The sequence below is a fragment of the Stegostoma tigrinum genome, chromosome 20, assembly GCF_030684315.1.
Source record: "Stegostoma tigrinum isolate sSteTig4 chromosome 20, sSteTig4.hap1, whole genome shotgun sequence".
Taxonomy (NCBI): domain Eukaryota; kingdom Metazoa; phylum Chordata; class Chondrichthyes; order Orectolobiformes; family Stegostomatidae; genus Stegostoma; species Stegostoma tigrinum.
Genome location: NC_081373.1, coordinates 33938566 through 33955559, shown reverse-complemented (window position 1 = coordinate 33955559; position 16994 = coordinate 33938566). Strand labels below are relative to the sequence as shown.

Genomic DNA, 16994 nt, shown 5'->3' with positions numbered 1-16994 from the left:
TGTGTAGGTGCGGAAGAGGGACTGTTCCACGTAACCTACAAAGAGGCAGGCATAGCTGGGGCCCATGCGGGTGCCCATGGCCACCCCCTTAGTCTGTAGGAAGTGAATCAGGCCTTGTCTGGCTTGTAGCATCTGACATAGCCTAGTTCTGTAATGGGCAAGCAGAGCTTCCTCCTCCCCAATGTCCTCATCCTCCTCCAAAGGCTTGCTCCTATTCTTCCAGCTCCTCAGCATCTATCACATCAGCTTGTTTCCGGTTCTAATTGTGACAAGCATTACATGCCAGTGAGATGCAGCACACTGTCCGGATATACTGGAGGAGAGTCCTAGATTCGCTCAAGTATTAGAACTACATCATCAACAGCTTCAGCATCTGCGTTACCATGGCCCCAGTCGAAGCACGCACAGCACCATATCAGCACTCCATATCAGTCTGCACAACTGGGTTTGATGTTACCTATGGTTGTATAGGCAATAACCCTGTGACCCAGTAAGCTGACCTCTTAAATGCACAAGTCATACATGAGTCAAGCAGACCCTTCCTGTTGATGAATTCTGCAGTATTGTGGTATTGCCCTCTCAGTGTCATGTGTGTACAGCCGATGGTACTCTGCACCTAGGAGAAACCAAATACCACTGCTTCGTCTGCAGCACTGACCTTGCCATCAGAAAACCAAAGAACCAGTGTGATCTTGTACAGATTGTATTGGCCACAGTCCTTGTGCGTATTTGGGTGCATGTCTGAGAAATTTCACATAGGTGACCCATCACTTTCTGGAAGGAACCAGTAACAATCAACTTCAAAGTGGCTGTCAGTTTCACAGCCATTGGAGGAGGATGGCTTATACCTGCAACCCTCAGGTCCTGATCCAGCATCAGACGCAGCTCCATCTCCAGAAATTTACAGCCTCCAATGGCACTGTGCTTCATTTAACTCCAGGAAATGGTGTTGGAGATGAAAAAGACTGGGCCTCCTCCAGACCCCACACATCCCAAGACCCTTCCGCCTTGGTTTGAGAGCTCCCACCACTCTGTAGTGGCCTATTGCTGTTCCTGAGCTTGCCATTGACCCAGGTCCTCCTGTATCCACCATCATTTTCTCAGGAAGGTAGCCTCATCAACCAACATCCAACAGTGGCACGTGCAGGACTCGTGGAAATAATGAACCTTTGGAATCCAAGGAGCTGAACAGGTTCTTAGATCTCAGAAGAATCAGTGGTAGAATACCCTGCAGATGAAGATTGGGCACATTCCTCCATTCAGTGAGACATGCTGAACCCTCATAACAAGGACCATATTTCCATCAATCATTCAGCTTCAGCCTTGGTCTGTGCAGCAACTGGCGAAAGTGCTGTTCTGGCTAAGCAACCAGCAGATTACAACAAGAGTGCCTGCTGCACTTTGATCCCAGCTCATACCAGTCAATCAACTTTTCATTGCATTCTGTACAGAACATTGTTAAACTTGCATGAAAGATAATAAAGTGATGATCTTCACCTTGCACAGTACCCTGGAAATTGCATGCAGTTGTTCACCTTCGGCCAGCACTGGCCTCTTTTAAGAGATTGTGGGTCAATCTAGCAAGGGATAACATGCTCAATTTGCAAACACCAACAGTCATGCGTGTTTAAACTTAAATGGGCTTAAAGCAGAATTTAAACTTTAAAGTCAGGCTTCAGGAGATTTTAGATATAGAGGAATATATATTAGAGAAACAAAACTGGAAGTAACTCTGAATCCACAGACATACCTACAAAATCAGATCCAATCCTCCCAAAGAGGAAGAAGCAGGTCGGTTGAAAAGTTTAATTGGGCAATTAAACTGATCACACACACAGAATCAGCTGGATGAATGTTACGTCTTAGAATTAAGTGCCATTGTTGAAATATGATATGGTTACAAAAGTACTGAAGACAAATAAGACATTTAAAAATTAGTTTAGAACAGTGTGCGTTCGGATTTCCAGCCATAGGTGACCCAGAACGAAATGATATTAGTAATTTTGATGCCTCACATACTAATTTTCCCTTTTCAAGTATGGGAGCAGTCATACTTTTAATGACAAATGTTGACCACTCGTTTGGGAATTGAAAAAAATAGAGTGCAATTAAAAGACACTTAGGTGCAGAATCAGTTGCTAGTAAATATGCCTATGTATTTAACAGTATTTTAAAGGAAAGGGCCAATCAGGACAAAAAGAAACATGCATTTAGAATGTTATACTAAATCATTTGCTCTAGAACAATGTTTACAATGTCTACTCTGTCTCTGTTGAGTGTGTTGTAGAAACAAGACACAGATTTCCTCACAAATATAAAAGAGATGTTAGAAAGAACATTTCAAAAGTAAGATGATAGTTGATGCAAGTAAACAGCCACTGGATTTCTCTACAAAAAGAAGTGCTGTTTGAAAAAAAAGTTGGATGTATTTGTTAAATATGGAGTACAATAGAGTTTATTAAAGGTTGTATAACAATAAAACATAAAATATACAAATTGATAATACATTGTACGCATTTTCTCTTTATTGAAAGGAACATGTTTGTACCCAACTCTGTTTATAGGATACTAAATGGCTATAAGTTAAATAAGTGAACTAATTCTCAAGGGGGAGGTGATGGTCTAGTGGTATTGACACTCGACTGTTGATCCAGAGACCAGATAACATTCTGGGGACTGGGATTCGAATACTGCTGTGGTAGATGGTGCAATTTTGAATTCAATACATATCTGGAATTAAGAATCTAATGATTTGTATGAATCCATTGCTGATTGTTGGAAAAACCCATCCCGTTCATCAATGTCCTTTAGGAAGGAAACTGCCATCCTTACCTACTCTGGCCTACATGTGACTCCAGACCCACAGCAATGTGGTTGACTCTTAACTGCCCTCTGAGCAATTAGGGATGGAAAAACAACTCTAATTAGAAAGAACATGCCTGAACTTTGTCAAAAAGTAGTTAACTTCTAACTTACCTTAAATAAATCATGAATTTATCTGAGGAAGGGTCACCGGACCAGAAACATTAACTGACTTTTTTTCTTCACAGATGCTGCCAGACCTGCTGAGCTTATCCAACTTCTGTTTTTGTTCAAGAATTTATCCACCTCAGTCTTAAAAATATTCAATGACTTAGCCTCCATTGCTCCTTGGAGAAGACTTCCAAAGAGTCAAAATCCTGAGAGAAAGAAAAACTCTCCTCACATCTTGCTTAAATGGAGACCCCCTTATTTTGAAACTGTGTTCCCAAGCTCTAGTCTCTCCCACAAGGGGTAACATCTGTGCCAGCATCTATCCTGTCAAATCCTCTCAGGATTTTATAGTGTGATAAGATTATCTCTCATTCTCCCAAAAAAACCAAGACACAGGTCCAGTTTACTCAACTTTTCTTCACAAGATAATTCCACCATCCCAGGTATCAATCATGTGAATAATCTGCTTCTAACATCGATCCTTTCTTACATGAGGTAACTTATCAATTTCAAGTGACACTTGACATGGAAACCTTTAGATACCCAAATAAGGCAAACGTTTTATTGTACCAGTATATTTGCAGGGATACAGTTCAAGAGACTGTCAATGAAGGGAGGTACCTACACATACTTCCACACTTCTGTTATGCTTGTTACTCAAGCATATAATTTCTCACATGACCATAAACAGTACAAAACAAGAAAGTCTCATTAGAAGGCTAGACCAATCCATGGTTGAGATAAAAACCTTCCACTGTAAGGGTAGTCAAGCTCCTGATGTGTCAGTGTCCGGTGAAATTCTCTTGAACATGTTATTATTATTTCCAAGATTAAACAAGTTTTCACTATACATACATTATCATGGTTGTGTCATTAAGTGGGTCATTTCCTTTTGGTCTGTAGGCCTGAAAGGAGCTTTCATTCAAAGTGCTTTTTTATTCTAACTTTAAAATGTCTCAACCAAGTGTCATCCCTACATAGAACATTACAGCACAGTACAGACTCTTCGGCCCTCGATGTTGTGCCGACCTGTCATACCGATCTCAAGCCCATCTAACCTACACTATTCCATGTACGTCCATATGCTTATCCAATAACGACTTAAATGTACCTAAAGTTGGCAAATCTACTACCGTTGCAGGCAAAGCGTTCCATTCCCTTACTACTCTGAGTAAAGAAACTACCGCTGACATCTGTCCTATGTCTTTCACACCTCAATTTAAAGCTATGCCCCCTCGTGCTCGCCGTCACCATCCTAGGAAAAAGGCTCTCCCTATCCACCCTATCTAACCCTCTGATTATTTTATATGTTTCAATTAAGTCACCTCTCAACCTTCTTCTCTCTAATGAAAACAGCCTCAAGTCCCTCAGCCTTTCCTCATAAGACCTTCCCTCCATACCAGGCAACGTCCGAGTAAATCTCCTCTGCACCCTTTCCAAAGCTTCCACATCCTCCTTATAATGCGGTGACCAGAACTGTACACAATACTCCAAGTGCAGCCGCACCAGTTTTGTACAGCTTCACGATAACCTCTTGGTTCCAGAACGCGATCCCTCTATTAATAAAAGCTAAAACACTGTATGCCTTCTTAATAGCCCTGTCAACCTGGGTGGCAACTTTCAAGGATCTGTGTACATGTACACCGAGATCTCTCTGCTCATCTACACTACTAAGAGTCTTACCATTAGCACAGTACTTTGCCTTCCGGTTACTCCTACCAAAGTGCATCACCTCACACTTGTCTGCATTAAACTCCATTTGCCACCTCTCAGCCCAGCTCTGCAGCTTATCTATGTCTCTCTGCAACCTACAGCATCCTTCGTCACTATCCACAACTCCACCGACCTTAAGTGTCGTCTGCAAATTTACTAACCCATCCTTCTACGCCCTCATCCAGGTCATTTATAAAAATGACAAACAGCAGTGGACCCAACACCGACCCTTGCGGAACACCACTAGTAACTGGTCTCCAGGATGAACATTTCCCATCAACTACCACCCTCTGTTTTCTTGCAAGCCAATTTCCGATCCAAACTGCTATATCTCCCACAATTCCATTCCTCCGCATTTTGTACAATACCCTACTGTGGGGAACCTTATCGAACGCCTTGCTGAAATCGATATACACCACATCAACCGGTTTACTCTCAGCCTGTTTCATATTTACATAGTGTTCTATGTATCTATTTGGCTATCTAATTAATTTCTATACTTATGAGTATCCATAGAAACCAGCACTGTATACTGTATTCCATATAGATGGTTCACTTTACAGTCATGTTGCACTGATGTTGGAGGTAGTGAAATTTTTAATTTGGTAGATGGGGTACAAATAACATGAACATCTTTAACTTTAGATTTGCCAGGGCTCCTTATTGCCTTGGGCAGTCACTCACTTCATAAAACCATCTTTGAATCAATGATGGAATGAGGTGTGGAGCGAAATGGTACCAGCAGTACCAAAAATGACTATAGATGAATAGGATGTTGCTAAGCAGTATTTGGTGCAATTGCACTAACACTTCTCATCTCTTTGCTAATTTTGGAGTACAGGGGACAGGGCAGTGATTGGATTAGGATTGTTAGTGCCCATGGCCTTTGTTGTGATTATCATATTGAGTATATAACAGTCAATCAAAGTAGCCAAAAACTGGATCTTCAAGTGTGTTCCCCAGAAGTCGGCAAGATGGATCAGCTCCTGCTGAGTGTTCTGAGAACCAATCACAGAACTGGATGCAATGCTGTTTTCAAAAGGCAAAAGCTTAGAGGAAAAGGCAACTTTAAAAACGCCAGAAGGAAATCTACTTGGACACTTTCCAGCTCAGGAACTACATTGGCACAAGGTATTTGTCTTGACTCAAGTCAAAAACAATGAAGCCCCCAGGGAAAAGTCAGAATAAACAGCAGCTAATTTCCCAGGTAATTTTACCTAGTATCTTCCAATTGCTCCCTCAAGAATCTTGAAATGAGCACAAACAATCAATATAAGACCACATCAGCTAAGTGTGTAAGCTAGAATGAAAAAGTACTCCCAAAAGTCAAAAATTATTCACAGAAAATCATGTCTTTGAACATAAAAACTACCCTGTTTCATACGCTCCATTCCAGCCTACATGTCGCTAACCACCCCCAGGCCCTTACCAACTTAATATCAGCTCCCTCTTTTGTGTTCACACCATCCATACTAACTCAGTCAGTGTCCACAATGGTTAGACCGCCGGATCCATGCTGAGAAAAAAAACTTGAGTGCCTAATGATGAACTCATCTAAAATTGTAGTAATTGTTTAAAATTAAGAAGTTAACAATCTTCAACTACTTAATCTTAAAACAGGCTTTTGCATTTATAGTACTACAAAGATGTTTTAAGCATCTGAGCTGTCAAATGCTGAACTGACAGGGATCCCATTGAGACAATAATAATGGATTACAAAAATCAGACACACAACATAAATTTCAATTAGAGCCCTCAGGCTTTGATGAAGAATATAACAGCAAACTTTTTTTTAAGAAAATGAAGAGATCCAACCCCCAACTTAAAGGTGATATTCCAAAGAAATGACATTTTCATACATTCAACTGCCTCAGCACCTCCAATGAAAGCATCTACTTGCTACACATATTCATGTCGACTTCTATCACTCCAATTGGACACTTAATTCCTCCTAAAGATGTCCCTGGACCTATCCAAAAAGGGACCCTCTCTTTCCAAAACACTGCATTAACTTTAGACCTTCAGGAAGTGCTTCGTAGTCATGTTTTGGACATTGTAATGAATCAGGGCTCCATGGCATTTTGATGAAACTAGAGCCCTTGGCGTGTGAAAACTTAAGCTTAACGTTTTTATGAATCACAATTTAAATCTATTGAAAAGTCTTTTCATGAAAGAGCAACAAATGAATGCAGGAGAGGAGTATTAGACAGGATATACCAGAGATACAAAATTTATTGTAAAATTAAATTTCTTGCAAGAATTTTGTGTATAAAATACAATTTATGCCCATATACAATTCTAATCCTTGATGCAGATACATAAAAGAAAATAAAATCTTCCATAGTTGTGAGTTTACATCGTCACAATAGGCACTTCCTTCCAACTGATAATTGCTTTGTATTTACTCCCACAAGCTACAGACTTATAAAAAAAATCACAAAAATATTGGCTCTTCTTCTAAAATTCCAATGTAGCATTAATATATTCTTTTCCCACCAAGCACTAGAAGTAACTTAAACATTTTATGCGGTAAACTATAAGCTCAAACTTACCAAAAGTAAATTAAAATAGGCAGGAAAATCAAAATGCCATTAAAAAGCAATTTCTGAAATCTACATGCAGGCACATGACAAAAAGACGACTGGATCCACGGTTTTCTATTTTCGAGATCTAGTAGAACGCCCTGTTGGCTTAGTTGGTTGTGATATGGCAGCAAGTTCGGTTTTTGTACTCGCATCTCCTTTCTGTATTTTTCTGCCTTGGGTTCTCACCTTTCCAGTCACGGTTTCTGTAAAGTCATAGACAAAAAGAAGAATTTACAAAGAAAGCCTTAAATGACTAATAATGCACATGAATGAGACAGGGTTGATTAGTAATCTTAAAACATTCCACTGGGGAAGAGTGATCACAAGAAGAATTGCATACCAAGTTTGATAGGGACATGCTTATGACTTGCATTTAAAAACTATCATGTACTCAGGCACAAGTTGGGAGAAGTCAATCAGTAAATTAGATTAAACGATTGATTGTAGGTTAACAGTGGCAAAAATATAAAGTAATTCATAATCTTCTATGCATAAATATGCTTTTGAATCAAAACTCCACAGCAAATGGTACAATTATGCCTAACTCAGGGGCTGGCATAATTAGCCATTGTCTGCATGAGACCTTCAGCATGTATTATTTGCAAAGAGGCAAGCAACAACTCTCAACAAGCAGACGGCAAGACACGGAGGCAGACCCTAGGTGTGCAGTGGCCACTAGCATCACTCTGCTCACATTCTGGGCATCTGAGTGTCATAACTAGAAAAGCAGGATAATATTAAATTAAATCAAGCAGGTTGTAATCTTGTCCATAAAGAAAAAAAGCAATTAAACTGATTTGCGGATGTGAGTGGGACAGGCAGGGGAGTGTGAAAGGGTTTAATAAAAGAGATCACCAGAAATAAATACAGAAAATAGAAGAGTAAACTAAATAAAATCATAGATACATGTAGAAGCTCTTTACAGTCTGCTTGCAAAAAAAGGGAGAGATTTACCCACTTAAAGCGTAGTCCTTTAAAGTCGAAGTCAAACAGGATAAATTACAATGGGGGAGAAAAGAAAAATGTGTCAGAAAAGTTTTTTAAAAAGTGCATCTGTCTTCAGAGCAAATGACACAAGGAATAGACCTGAATGCCAGGGAACTGCAAAGTAATTATGAGTAAGGTAAGTAGTATTGGAAACGTCAAAGGAACTAAAAGCTTACATTTCCTGGATTGGTCTGTCAACATACTAGGCTTTAAAGACATGGGTGCACTGGTTTAGATTCTAGAATGACCTCTATGGATTTATAGGTGGGAAATATAACTTCTCTCTTCAGGAGGAATGAGAATTAAAAACAAGGTGCTATAACTTAACCAGCTTGACATCTAGAATCTATCAATAGGATCATGGTAATAACATACTTGGGTGGAAACAAAAATCAATTTCAGTAGAAACAAATTAATAGTGGTGAGAAGTGTTTAACTATTTCTTTAAATTAAAGGTATAACTATTAGAGTAGACAAAGGGAAATCATTTAATGCCTTTTGAAGATTTAGATGTACTGCAATCTGAAGATCTCACGCAAGATGTTGTCAGATGAAGTGGAGTTAATGGGATTGAGGTAGTTGTACAGTTTGAGGATTGTTTACCAGACAGAAAATGGATGGAAAATTGTAAGTAGCGGAGTACGGTAAGAGTATTGTGTTTGGGCTTCAACTATATAGCATCTTTCTTACGATACAAAGTCAGGTGGGCTCAAATACTAAAAAGCACATGACTTTTCCTTTGCTTCTGCCATTAAAATCCCAAAAATCCTCCCTAATAACAATGCGGATGTATTGACAATACACGAACTACAACAGTTCATTACTCCATGGACTATTAGAGATGGGCAATAAATTTTAGACTAGCCAGTGACATCCACATTCTATGACATTCGTCAAAAAGGATACGAGTGTGTAACTAATTAGTCAAGAAGATGACGGATGGAATGTAATTTCGGCAGGTGTGAAATTATGCCATTAGGCAGATTGAATGGAGATTTTTGAAATGAATGCGGAAGTAATGTTGGAATTCAGAGTCTTGTGTATTCTTGTTCACAAAATACAAAGTTAATATGTGAATACAAGAAATTCGGAATACAAACAGTACATTAAGCTTTTATAAACAATTTCAGAGAATAAGATCCCTAGGAAATAGTGGCAAATGTGGGTTAAAATTTAGCATTCAATTGGACAGAGGGGAACTTGGGCCAGAAACTCCACTTAATTACACATATTTAAGTTTAAAAATATTAAGTTGCATTGGCTGGAGTGGACTCAGAAAAGAATTCAGTAGCAAGGACACTTGAGGAACAATGGTAGATGATTAAGAAAACAGTTCATGCTACCAGCAAAGATAGATTCCAGTGAGGAAGGAGGATTCTAGGCAGAGGATTAGTTCAACCATTGTTAATCAGGAAAATTAAGGATAGCATAAAATTCAAAGAAAAAAACTTAATAGTAAGTTGGAAGATGGAGGCAAAATGTAAATAAGCAACTATGGGCCAGATAGCTTAAAGTCAGTTATGGGAAAAATGTCTATTATAACAGAATGTAATAGCAGAGCATAGAAGTACATTACAAAGTCAACCAGAGTCAGAACGGCTTCATGAAGGGGAAATCATGCCTGATAAATTAGGTTGAATACTTTTGAGCGTGTTTAGTTTAGAATGGCATCATAATTTGCACAGACATGGTGGGCCAAAGGACCTGTTCCTGAGCTGTACTGTGACTCAGATGAAAAAAGTAAATGTACTATAGCAGCCTCCTTGTTGCTAAAATACTGATAGATTGCTAAATTGGCCAAACACCAAGGGATGCTGGGTACATTAGTCAAGTAAAACTCTGAAATCACAAAACCCACACACCAGATACAGTGCAAACACAGCTGCAAGGTGGTAATGACATTAGCGTGATGTAAAAGACACTGTTATTCTGGACAGATGTACCCCAAAAACGTATCCACTAAACAAAGGAGAGCTCAGACAGAAAGGCTGACTCTGGTTTCAAACCATTAAATATGTCTATCTGATTGGCCAGAACTATAGAAAGTTCCAGAAAACCATATAAAAAGTACAAAAACAGGATAAATCTGCAAATCACTCTTGGAACCGCTCTCAAAATCTCTGGAATCGTCTGAAGCCTTCTGAGGAGTCCAGTATGGCAAGAGGCAGAGGCCAGCTGACTATCCAGAGGGAAAGAGGAGAAGAAAACAGCTTTGCAGACCCAGAGACAGAACCACAGGGAGCGCCTGCATAAATTTATAAGAGACTCAGGAAGTATTATAATTTTAAGGAGCCAAATAGGATTAGGGATAGTATGTTTAGTATTAAAGACTATTGTCATTTTGTTCCTAATAAAGGGGAAATGGGTTACTTTGGTACGGGCTTGTGTTCATATTAATTTAACCACTTTGATATTGTGAGACACCTGAGCAAACTCAACATTCTGGCTGGAGTTGGCTGTAACTTGTTTAAAGAGGAACCAGACAATAGTACTATTGCGGAATTTTCAGATGACACTAAAATAGGTGAGGAGACAAATGTTGAGGTTGACAGTGACTCTGCAGAGGGATTAGACAGGTTAAGCAAGTGGGCAACAACTTGGCAGGCAGACGGAATATTATGGTGTAGGAAAATGCTAGGTTCTGCACTTTGACAGAAGAATAAAAGGAGCCAAATATTAATTAAAATGGAAAATGACTGCTGAAAGCAACAGATCGAAAGATTTTAAGTGTCGTCGTACACTAATCACAAAAAGCCAGCATCCAACTTCAGTGAATAGTACAGCAGTCAAGTAGAATGTTGGTCTTTATTTCAAAGAGAATGGAGTATTAAAGTTAGGAGATTCTGCTGAATCTTTACAAGGCACTAGTCAGACCACCTGGAATACTACAACAGTTTTGGGGCGCTTGTTTAAAGCAAAACATAGTGGCATTAGGACCAGCCCACAGAGGGTTCGCTAGGCTGATACTGTGGAGGTACTACCTTAAAAAGGGTTAAGCAGATTGAGCTTATACTCATTGAAACTTAAAAGAATGAGAGAAAACCTAACTGAAACATACAAAATTTTGGGGGATTTTGACAGGATGTATACAGTTTCCCCTCGTGGAAGAGTCTAGCACCAGTGGACATAATCTCAAAGTAACAGGCACATTTCAGGTACAGATGAGAAAGAATTTCTACGGAGGGCAGTGAACCTGTGGAATTCTTTATCACAGAGGACTGTCAAGGCTAGTTCATTAAGTGTTTTTAAGGCTGAGATAGAAAACCTTTTAAATCAGTAAGTAAATCAAAGGCAGGAAAGTAGAGTTAATATCAGATCAGCCATGATCTCATTGAATGGAGTCTTGTTTTAAGGGATTTGAAATACAAAAATAAGACAGATTTGGAAAAACTTAGGCTTTAGTGAAACCATATTTCAAATATAGTCCAGTTTTTGTCTTCTTAGCTAATGAAAGAGATACTTCCCTTAAAGGGTGAAAATGAGCTGTTATTGACTAGGATAGGAGGACTATTCTATTTCATCTTCGAATTAGCTTATACTCTGGACTTTAAAAGAATGAGACTTGATCTTATTGACGCAATTTTGCCCTAATTTAGATGGGTTGACAAAGTAGATACTAAAGGCAATTTCTGTAAGTTGAAGAGATTAGATAGTGTGGAGCTGGAGGAACACAGCAGGCCAGGCAGCAGAGGTACAGGCAAGTTGACATTTCGGGTCGGGATTCTTCTTTAGCAATGGGGAGGGGGAAGACAACTCAGAAATAAATACAGAGAGGAGGGGTATGGCTACAGAAGGAAGATGGGATGGTGATGGGTGAGTGCAACTGCTCCTCTGAAGCTGCCTGGCCTGCTGTTTGTCTCCAGCTCCACACTGTGTTGTTTCTGTAAGGAGAGTTGTCTAGGGCTACGTATTGCAGTCTCAGATGAAGGAGTTGGCCATTTAGGTCCAAACTGAGAAGACAAGTGTTTGAAAATAAATGGAATTGTGATCTAGTACAGATTAAAATAGAATTCTACTTGGAATTTAGGCGTATAAATATTTATGTTAGAAGCACTACCAATATTAATTTAAGTAGGCCTTTTCTGATTTTGCTTCCTGTTAGTATAACGGCAGTTGAGGAGAACACATTGCACAAGGTTGCAGTTATCCAGGTTTTCTTTAAAAAAAAAATCATTCAGGGATGAGAACTTTGCTGGCTAGGCAGCATTTAACACTTGTCCCTAATTGCTGGGAGGGCAGTTTCCTTCCCTCAACGACATCAGTGAATCAGATGTGTTTTTCCTGACGATCGACAATAGGTCATCATTAGACTGTTAATTCCATTTTTAAAAAAATTGGATGCGAATTCCACCATCTGCTGTCACAGGATTTGAACCAGTGCCCCCAGAATATTATCTGGGTCTTTGTATTAACAGTCTAACGATAACACTACTAGGCCACTGCCTCCTCAATATATAACCAATTTAAATTAATTAAAAGCAATTTGTGCAGTTTTAAGATTTAAAAATATATTAAAGGTTTTGTTTTGAATTTCTTACTGAATGTTTTGCATGCAAATGAAAAGTGGTTCTTACCAATTTTTGATTTTTTAGGAGATAAATTGGTAGTTTCTGCAATAGCACGCTTTCCTCTCACGGTTCTTTTTGATGAACTTAAAGATGCCGGCTGAAGTGAAGCACCAGTAGGTGAGTGATCTGAAATTGGTTCTGTTCCTGCAGGCTGAGAAGATTTGTTTGCCCTTGTAACCCTCCGAGCTGGTTTTGCAGGTTCCACCAACAGGAAGCTGGGGTCTTGCTCTTTGTCTTTATCTTCTAGCTCACCTTTCTTGGACTGTATATCCTTAGCACCATTTGTTTGCACTTCAAAGTTAGGTCTCCTCTTCCTTTTATCAATTAATTCATTTTTCTCTACTTGAACAATTGTATGAACAGTTTCATTGTCTCTTCTGGTTCTCTTGGTTTTTTCAGCTGTGGTAGCTGAATTTACTATAACTTGTCTCTTTCCAGTTGCATCTGTGTTCAATTCCTGACCGATGACAGCTGAAGTGCTTCTTTTAACCATTTCATGACCACGCTTCCTGAGAACCTTGACAGGATCTTCAATGTGTGGCCCTTCATGTGACAATGCTTGCAAAACAGATGGAACATCTTTCTTAACAGTTTTCATCTTGCTGATTACATTAATAGCTGGTTCAAATAGCTTTTTGTCCGAAGTTTTTTTTTTCTGAACACCCTCCTCAGTTTGAGTTGATTCTTTTGAATCTTTCTTCGACAAATTCAGTTGTTCTGCAGTTTCAAGACCAGCATTTTCCACTTCAATTTTTGCTTCAATCTCTTTTGAAAATCTCCCCTTTCTAACACTTCTCTTGGGTCGAGTATTTCCTTTGATGTCACATTCATATGACAATACTGTATCAGTTTTCTTAGCAGTGGTCATTGCTTTGAAAGCTTTTGCTGCTTTATTAATAATTTCACCTTTATTTGCAGTTTGTTTAGGAGCTTCAATGATACCTGGGATATTGGAATCATCAACCAGTTCATTACCAATGACAGGGGCATTCAAATATGCTCTGTTCCCTTGCACAGCTTCTCCAACAGCAATATCAACATTTGCCAGGCAAGCAACATTTTCTTTAAGTGAAATCTTTGCTCGTTGACGTTTACCTTTGAAACTTGGAGCAATTGGTTCATTTTCTTGCAATAATACCTGTTTGCCTGCAGTATCCAATTGAAAATTGTCTGTAGCCGTATTTGGCTGCTGTTGCTGGATGTGCTTTGGTATAGCTTCACATTCAACCACCGAGTCCTTTACCTGTACGTCTTTCACCTTTGTTTTAGATAGAGCCGTAGTCATTTTGCGTTTTTCTTTTTTCCCTGAGAGTCCACTGACTTGAACATATGGCACTTCATCATTAGATGTCATTATTTTCTGCATTGCTGTGTTTCTTTTTGATTTCCTAGGTGACAATTCTTTTACGTTTTCTTCCTCAATTTGACATACTTCCTGTCTAGCTTTCCCTCTTAGTGGTCGTCTTGTTGATGTAGGTGTTGGCTTTAAGACAGATTCAGTTTGCTGATTAGTCTTTTTCATTACAGGCATTTCATCATGAACATTTTCATATTTATCTTTACTGAATGACTTTGATTCACACAAAACACCAATTTTGTTCCTTTTTGCTCTTCCTTTCTGTTCAGGTGATTCAGGAAATACACATACATCAGCAATTACTTTGTTGCTCGCATGCTCAGGTACTGCTTTTCCTGGTATTTTTATTGGCCCCAATGAAGCTTGTGGATTCACTTCTTCTTTTGCAGCTTTTCCTCTTCGTGACCTTCTCTCAAGTACAGGAAGATCTATTTTGCTAATTGTATCCTGCAATATCTCTACAGTACCACCTAACTTGGGAGATGCAATTTTAGAATCCCAGTGTACGCATTTCCTTAATAGTGCTGCATCAAGTTCTTCTTTTCGCAGTTTCTTTGCTGGAACAGAATTCTGTCCAACATCTTCCAAAAGCAAATCCTGGGGTCCTCGCTTTCTTCGTGTGGATCTGGAGCAAGTCAGGTTTTTTTCAACTAATTTTACATTTTCTAAGTTAACTCTTTTACCGTTATCAACTGCTTCATTTCTTAAATTACCCTGCAAGCCATTTGAGTCCTTTAAGATTTCAACACGTGCACAGCGAGTTCCTCTCTTCCTTGTGTACCCATCTGCTGTTCCAAGTTGTTGTTGTCCCTCAGTTTCTTTCACATTAATATTCTTTCTTCTCTGTGATCTTCCTTTTGTAATAAGCACTTTCTGATTTTCAACTGGAAGAATTTTAACCTCCTTGTCTTTTACAAAAGTTTTTGATGATGCACGTCCATTTGTCGTTATCGCTAATTCAACATTTTGGATGTTACTTGTTTCTTGCATCATTAGGCTCAATGGTGAACTGTCTAATTTCTCATTTTGTATGTATTGAGTTTTCATCTCACCCTTCAAAGACTTTGCTGCCGGTGACTTTTTCAGTTCAGTAATTTGGATATTTTCCGTTTCCATCTTTCTTCTTTGAAGTCTCTTCCCTGAATTTTTGTGCATCATCTCTCTAACTTGTCGCTGTGGAATTTGACGCTTATCTTTTCTGCAGGTCTTTACTGAAGTAGATGGATCTGTTAATTCACTGTCTTGAACATTTTGGGCTGCAGTCTTGTTTTCGGTGCTGTTGGTATTTTGAACAGTCTTCTTCCCTCTCAGTGATGTAGTTGACGGTGTAAACAGCTTGTTCAATTTGCCAGTTTTACGTGGAGAATCATTTTTAATTGGTGTGGTATTTTTTACTATTGAGCTAGGCAATTCCTTCAATTGAACATTGGAAAAATTTTGAATTTCATCCTTCTCATTCAACGAGCTCACCTCTTGTTTCAACACAGTTACTTCCTCAATTTGATCATGGCGAGCTTCTCTTGTGCCTACAGTAGTTTTACTTGATCTAAGTGACATTTTCACATCAGCATCTTGAATGTTGAGGATTTTCTTTCTTTTTGTTGAGGCAGACAATTCCTTCGGCTCAATCTGTGGAATTTCTTTCATCTCTTTCAATAATCTCCTTGTTTGTGGCTTCAACACAGTTATTTCCTCTATTTGCTCCTGGGAAGACTCTTTTTCACCTGGCATGGTTTTGTTTGGTCTAAATGACATTTTCACATCAGTTATTTGAAGATTATTCAATTTCTTCCCTTTCGTTGAGGCAGACAACTCTTCTGGCTCAACCTGTTGAATTTCATTCGTTTCTTTCAATGATCTCCTCTGTGGCTTTACCACAGTTACTCCTTCAATTTGCTCACAGTGAGAATCATTCTCAACTGGTCTGGTTTCGTTCAATCCAAGTGACATCTCTACATCAACATCATTAGATTTCTTCTTTCCCAAAGATTTCCTTGTTGAAACCATTTTGTTTACTTCCCCTGTGTATTCAACTAGATATCCACTCTTATTTGGTGTGGTATTCATTGTCGTTATACATTCTTCTGCACCAATTTCTTGCGTTTTCTTTTTTCCTCGTAACGATGTCCTTGATGGTGAAATTAGTTTATTCAGTGTAACTTGTTCATCTTTGGATTCTGGAAAAGAAAATAAGTAAGTATTTATATAACACCGTTCACAAACTCAATGGTCTAAGGAACTTTACAATCAAGTTTTTTTTGTAATATATTAATACTCTAATACAGGAAATGTGGTAGCCAATTTGTACACAGCAAGGTCCCACGAACAACAATTAGATATTTATTTTGGCAATGACAGCTGGGAATAAACAAATTTTGGCCAGCACATAAAGAAAATTCTGTTTATCTTCAAAAGAGTACCATGGGATTCACTTTATTCAGCTGAGCAAGAAGACATGATGCTAGCTCAGGTCACACCTGGAGAAAAAGACAGCACTTCCTCCGTGCTATGACGCAATGATCAGGTTAGATATTGTACTCAAGTCTCTGAAGTGCCTGAAACGCTTTTGACTTAGAGGCAAAGGGTCTCCAGAATTGATGATCCTGTCTAAAATTGAAGTGCTTTGTCCAACTAAGTCTAGTTGTGTTTATTAGCATATTAGTGTCCAACAACTTTAGGACTACATTTTACAGATTTTACTGAAACTAAAGCCACATTTTTATAAACTTCATATGGATAAATTAAATTTAAATGTTACATTTATAAATTTTTCATCAACTATTTTTATTATTTTTCGGACTGAAATATACA

At 38.7% G+C, this 16994-nt stretch overlaps 1 protein-coding gene across 4 annotated transcripts in view; it reads right to left on the bottom strand.

Moving 5' to 3' along the window:
- Positions 1-6900: 6900 nt before the first annotated feature.
- Positions 6901-16994, bottom strand: part of mki67 (marker of proliferation Ki-67) — a 47337-nt gene continuing 37243 nt past the window's right edge. For all 4 annotated transcript variants that reach the window (XM_048551030.2, XM_048551027.2, XM_048551032.2 and 1 more), the window contains exons 15-16: positions 12833-16360; positions 6901-7474 (exon numbers count right to left, since the gene is read on the bottom strand). In XM_048551030.2, coding sequence (XP_048406987.2) covers positions 7344-7474; positions 12833-16360 — 3659 coding nt within the window. In that variant the 3' untranslated portion in view covers positions 6901-7343. The remainder of the gene's footprint in view (positions 7475-12832; positions 16361-16994) is intronic.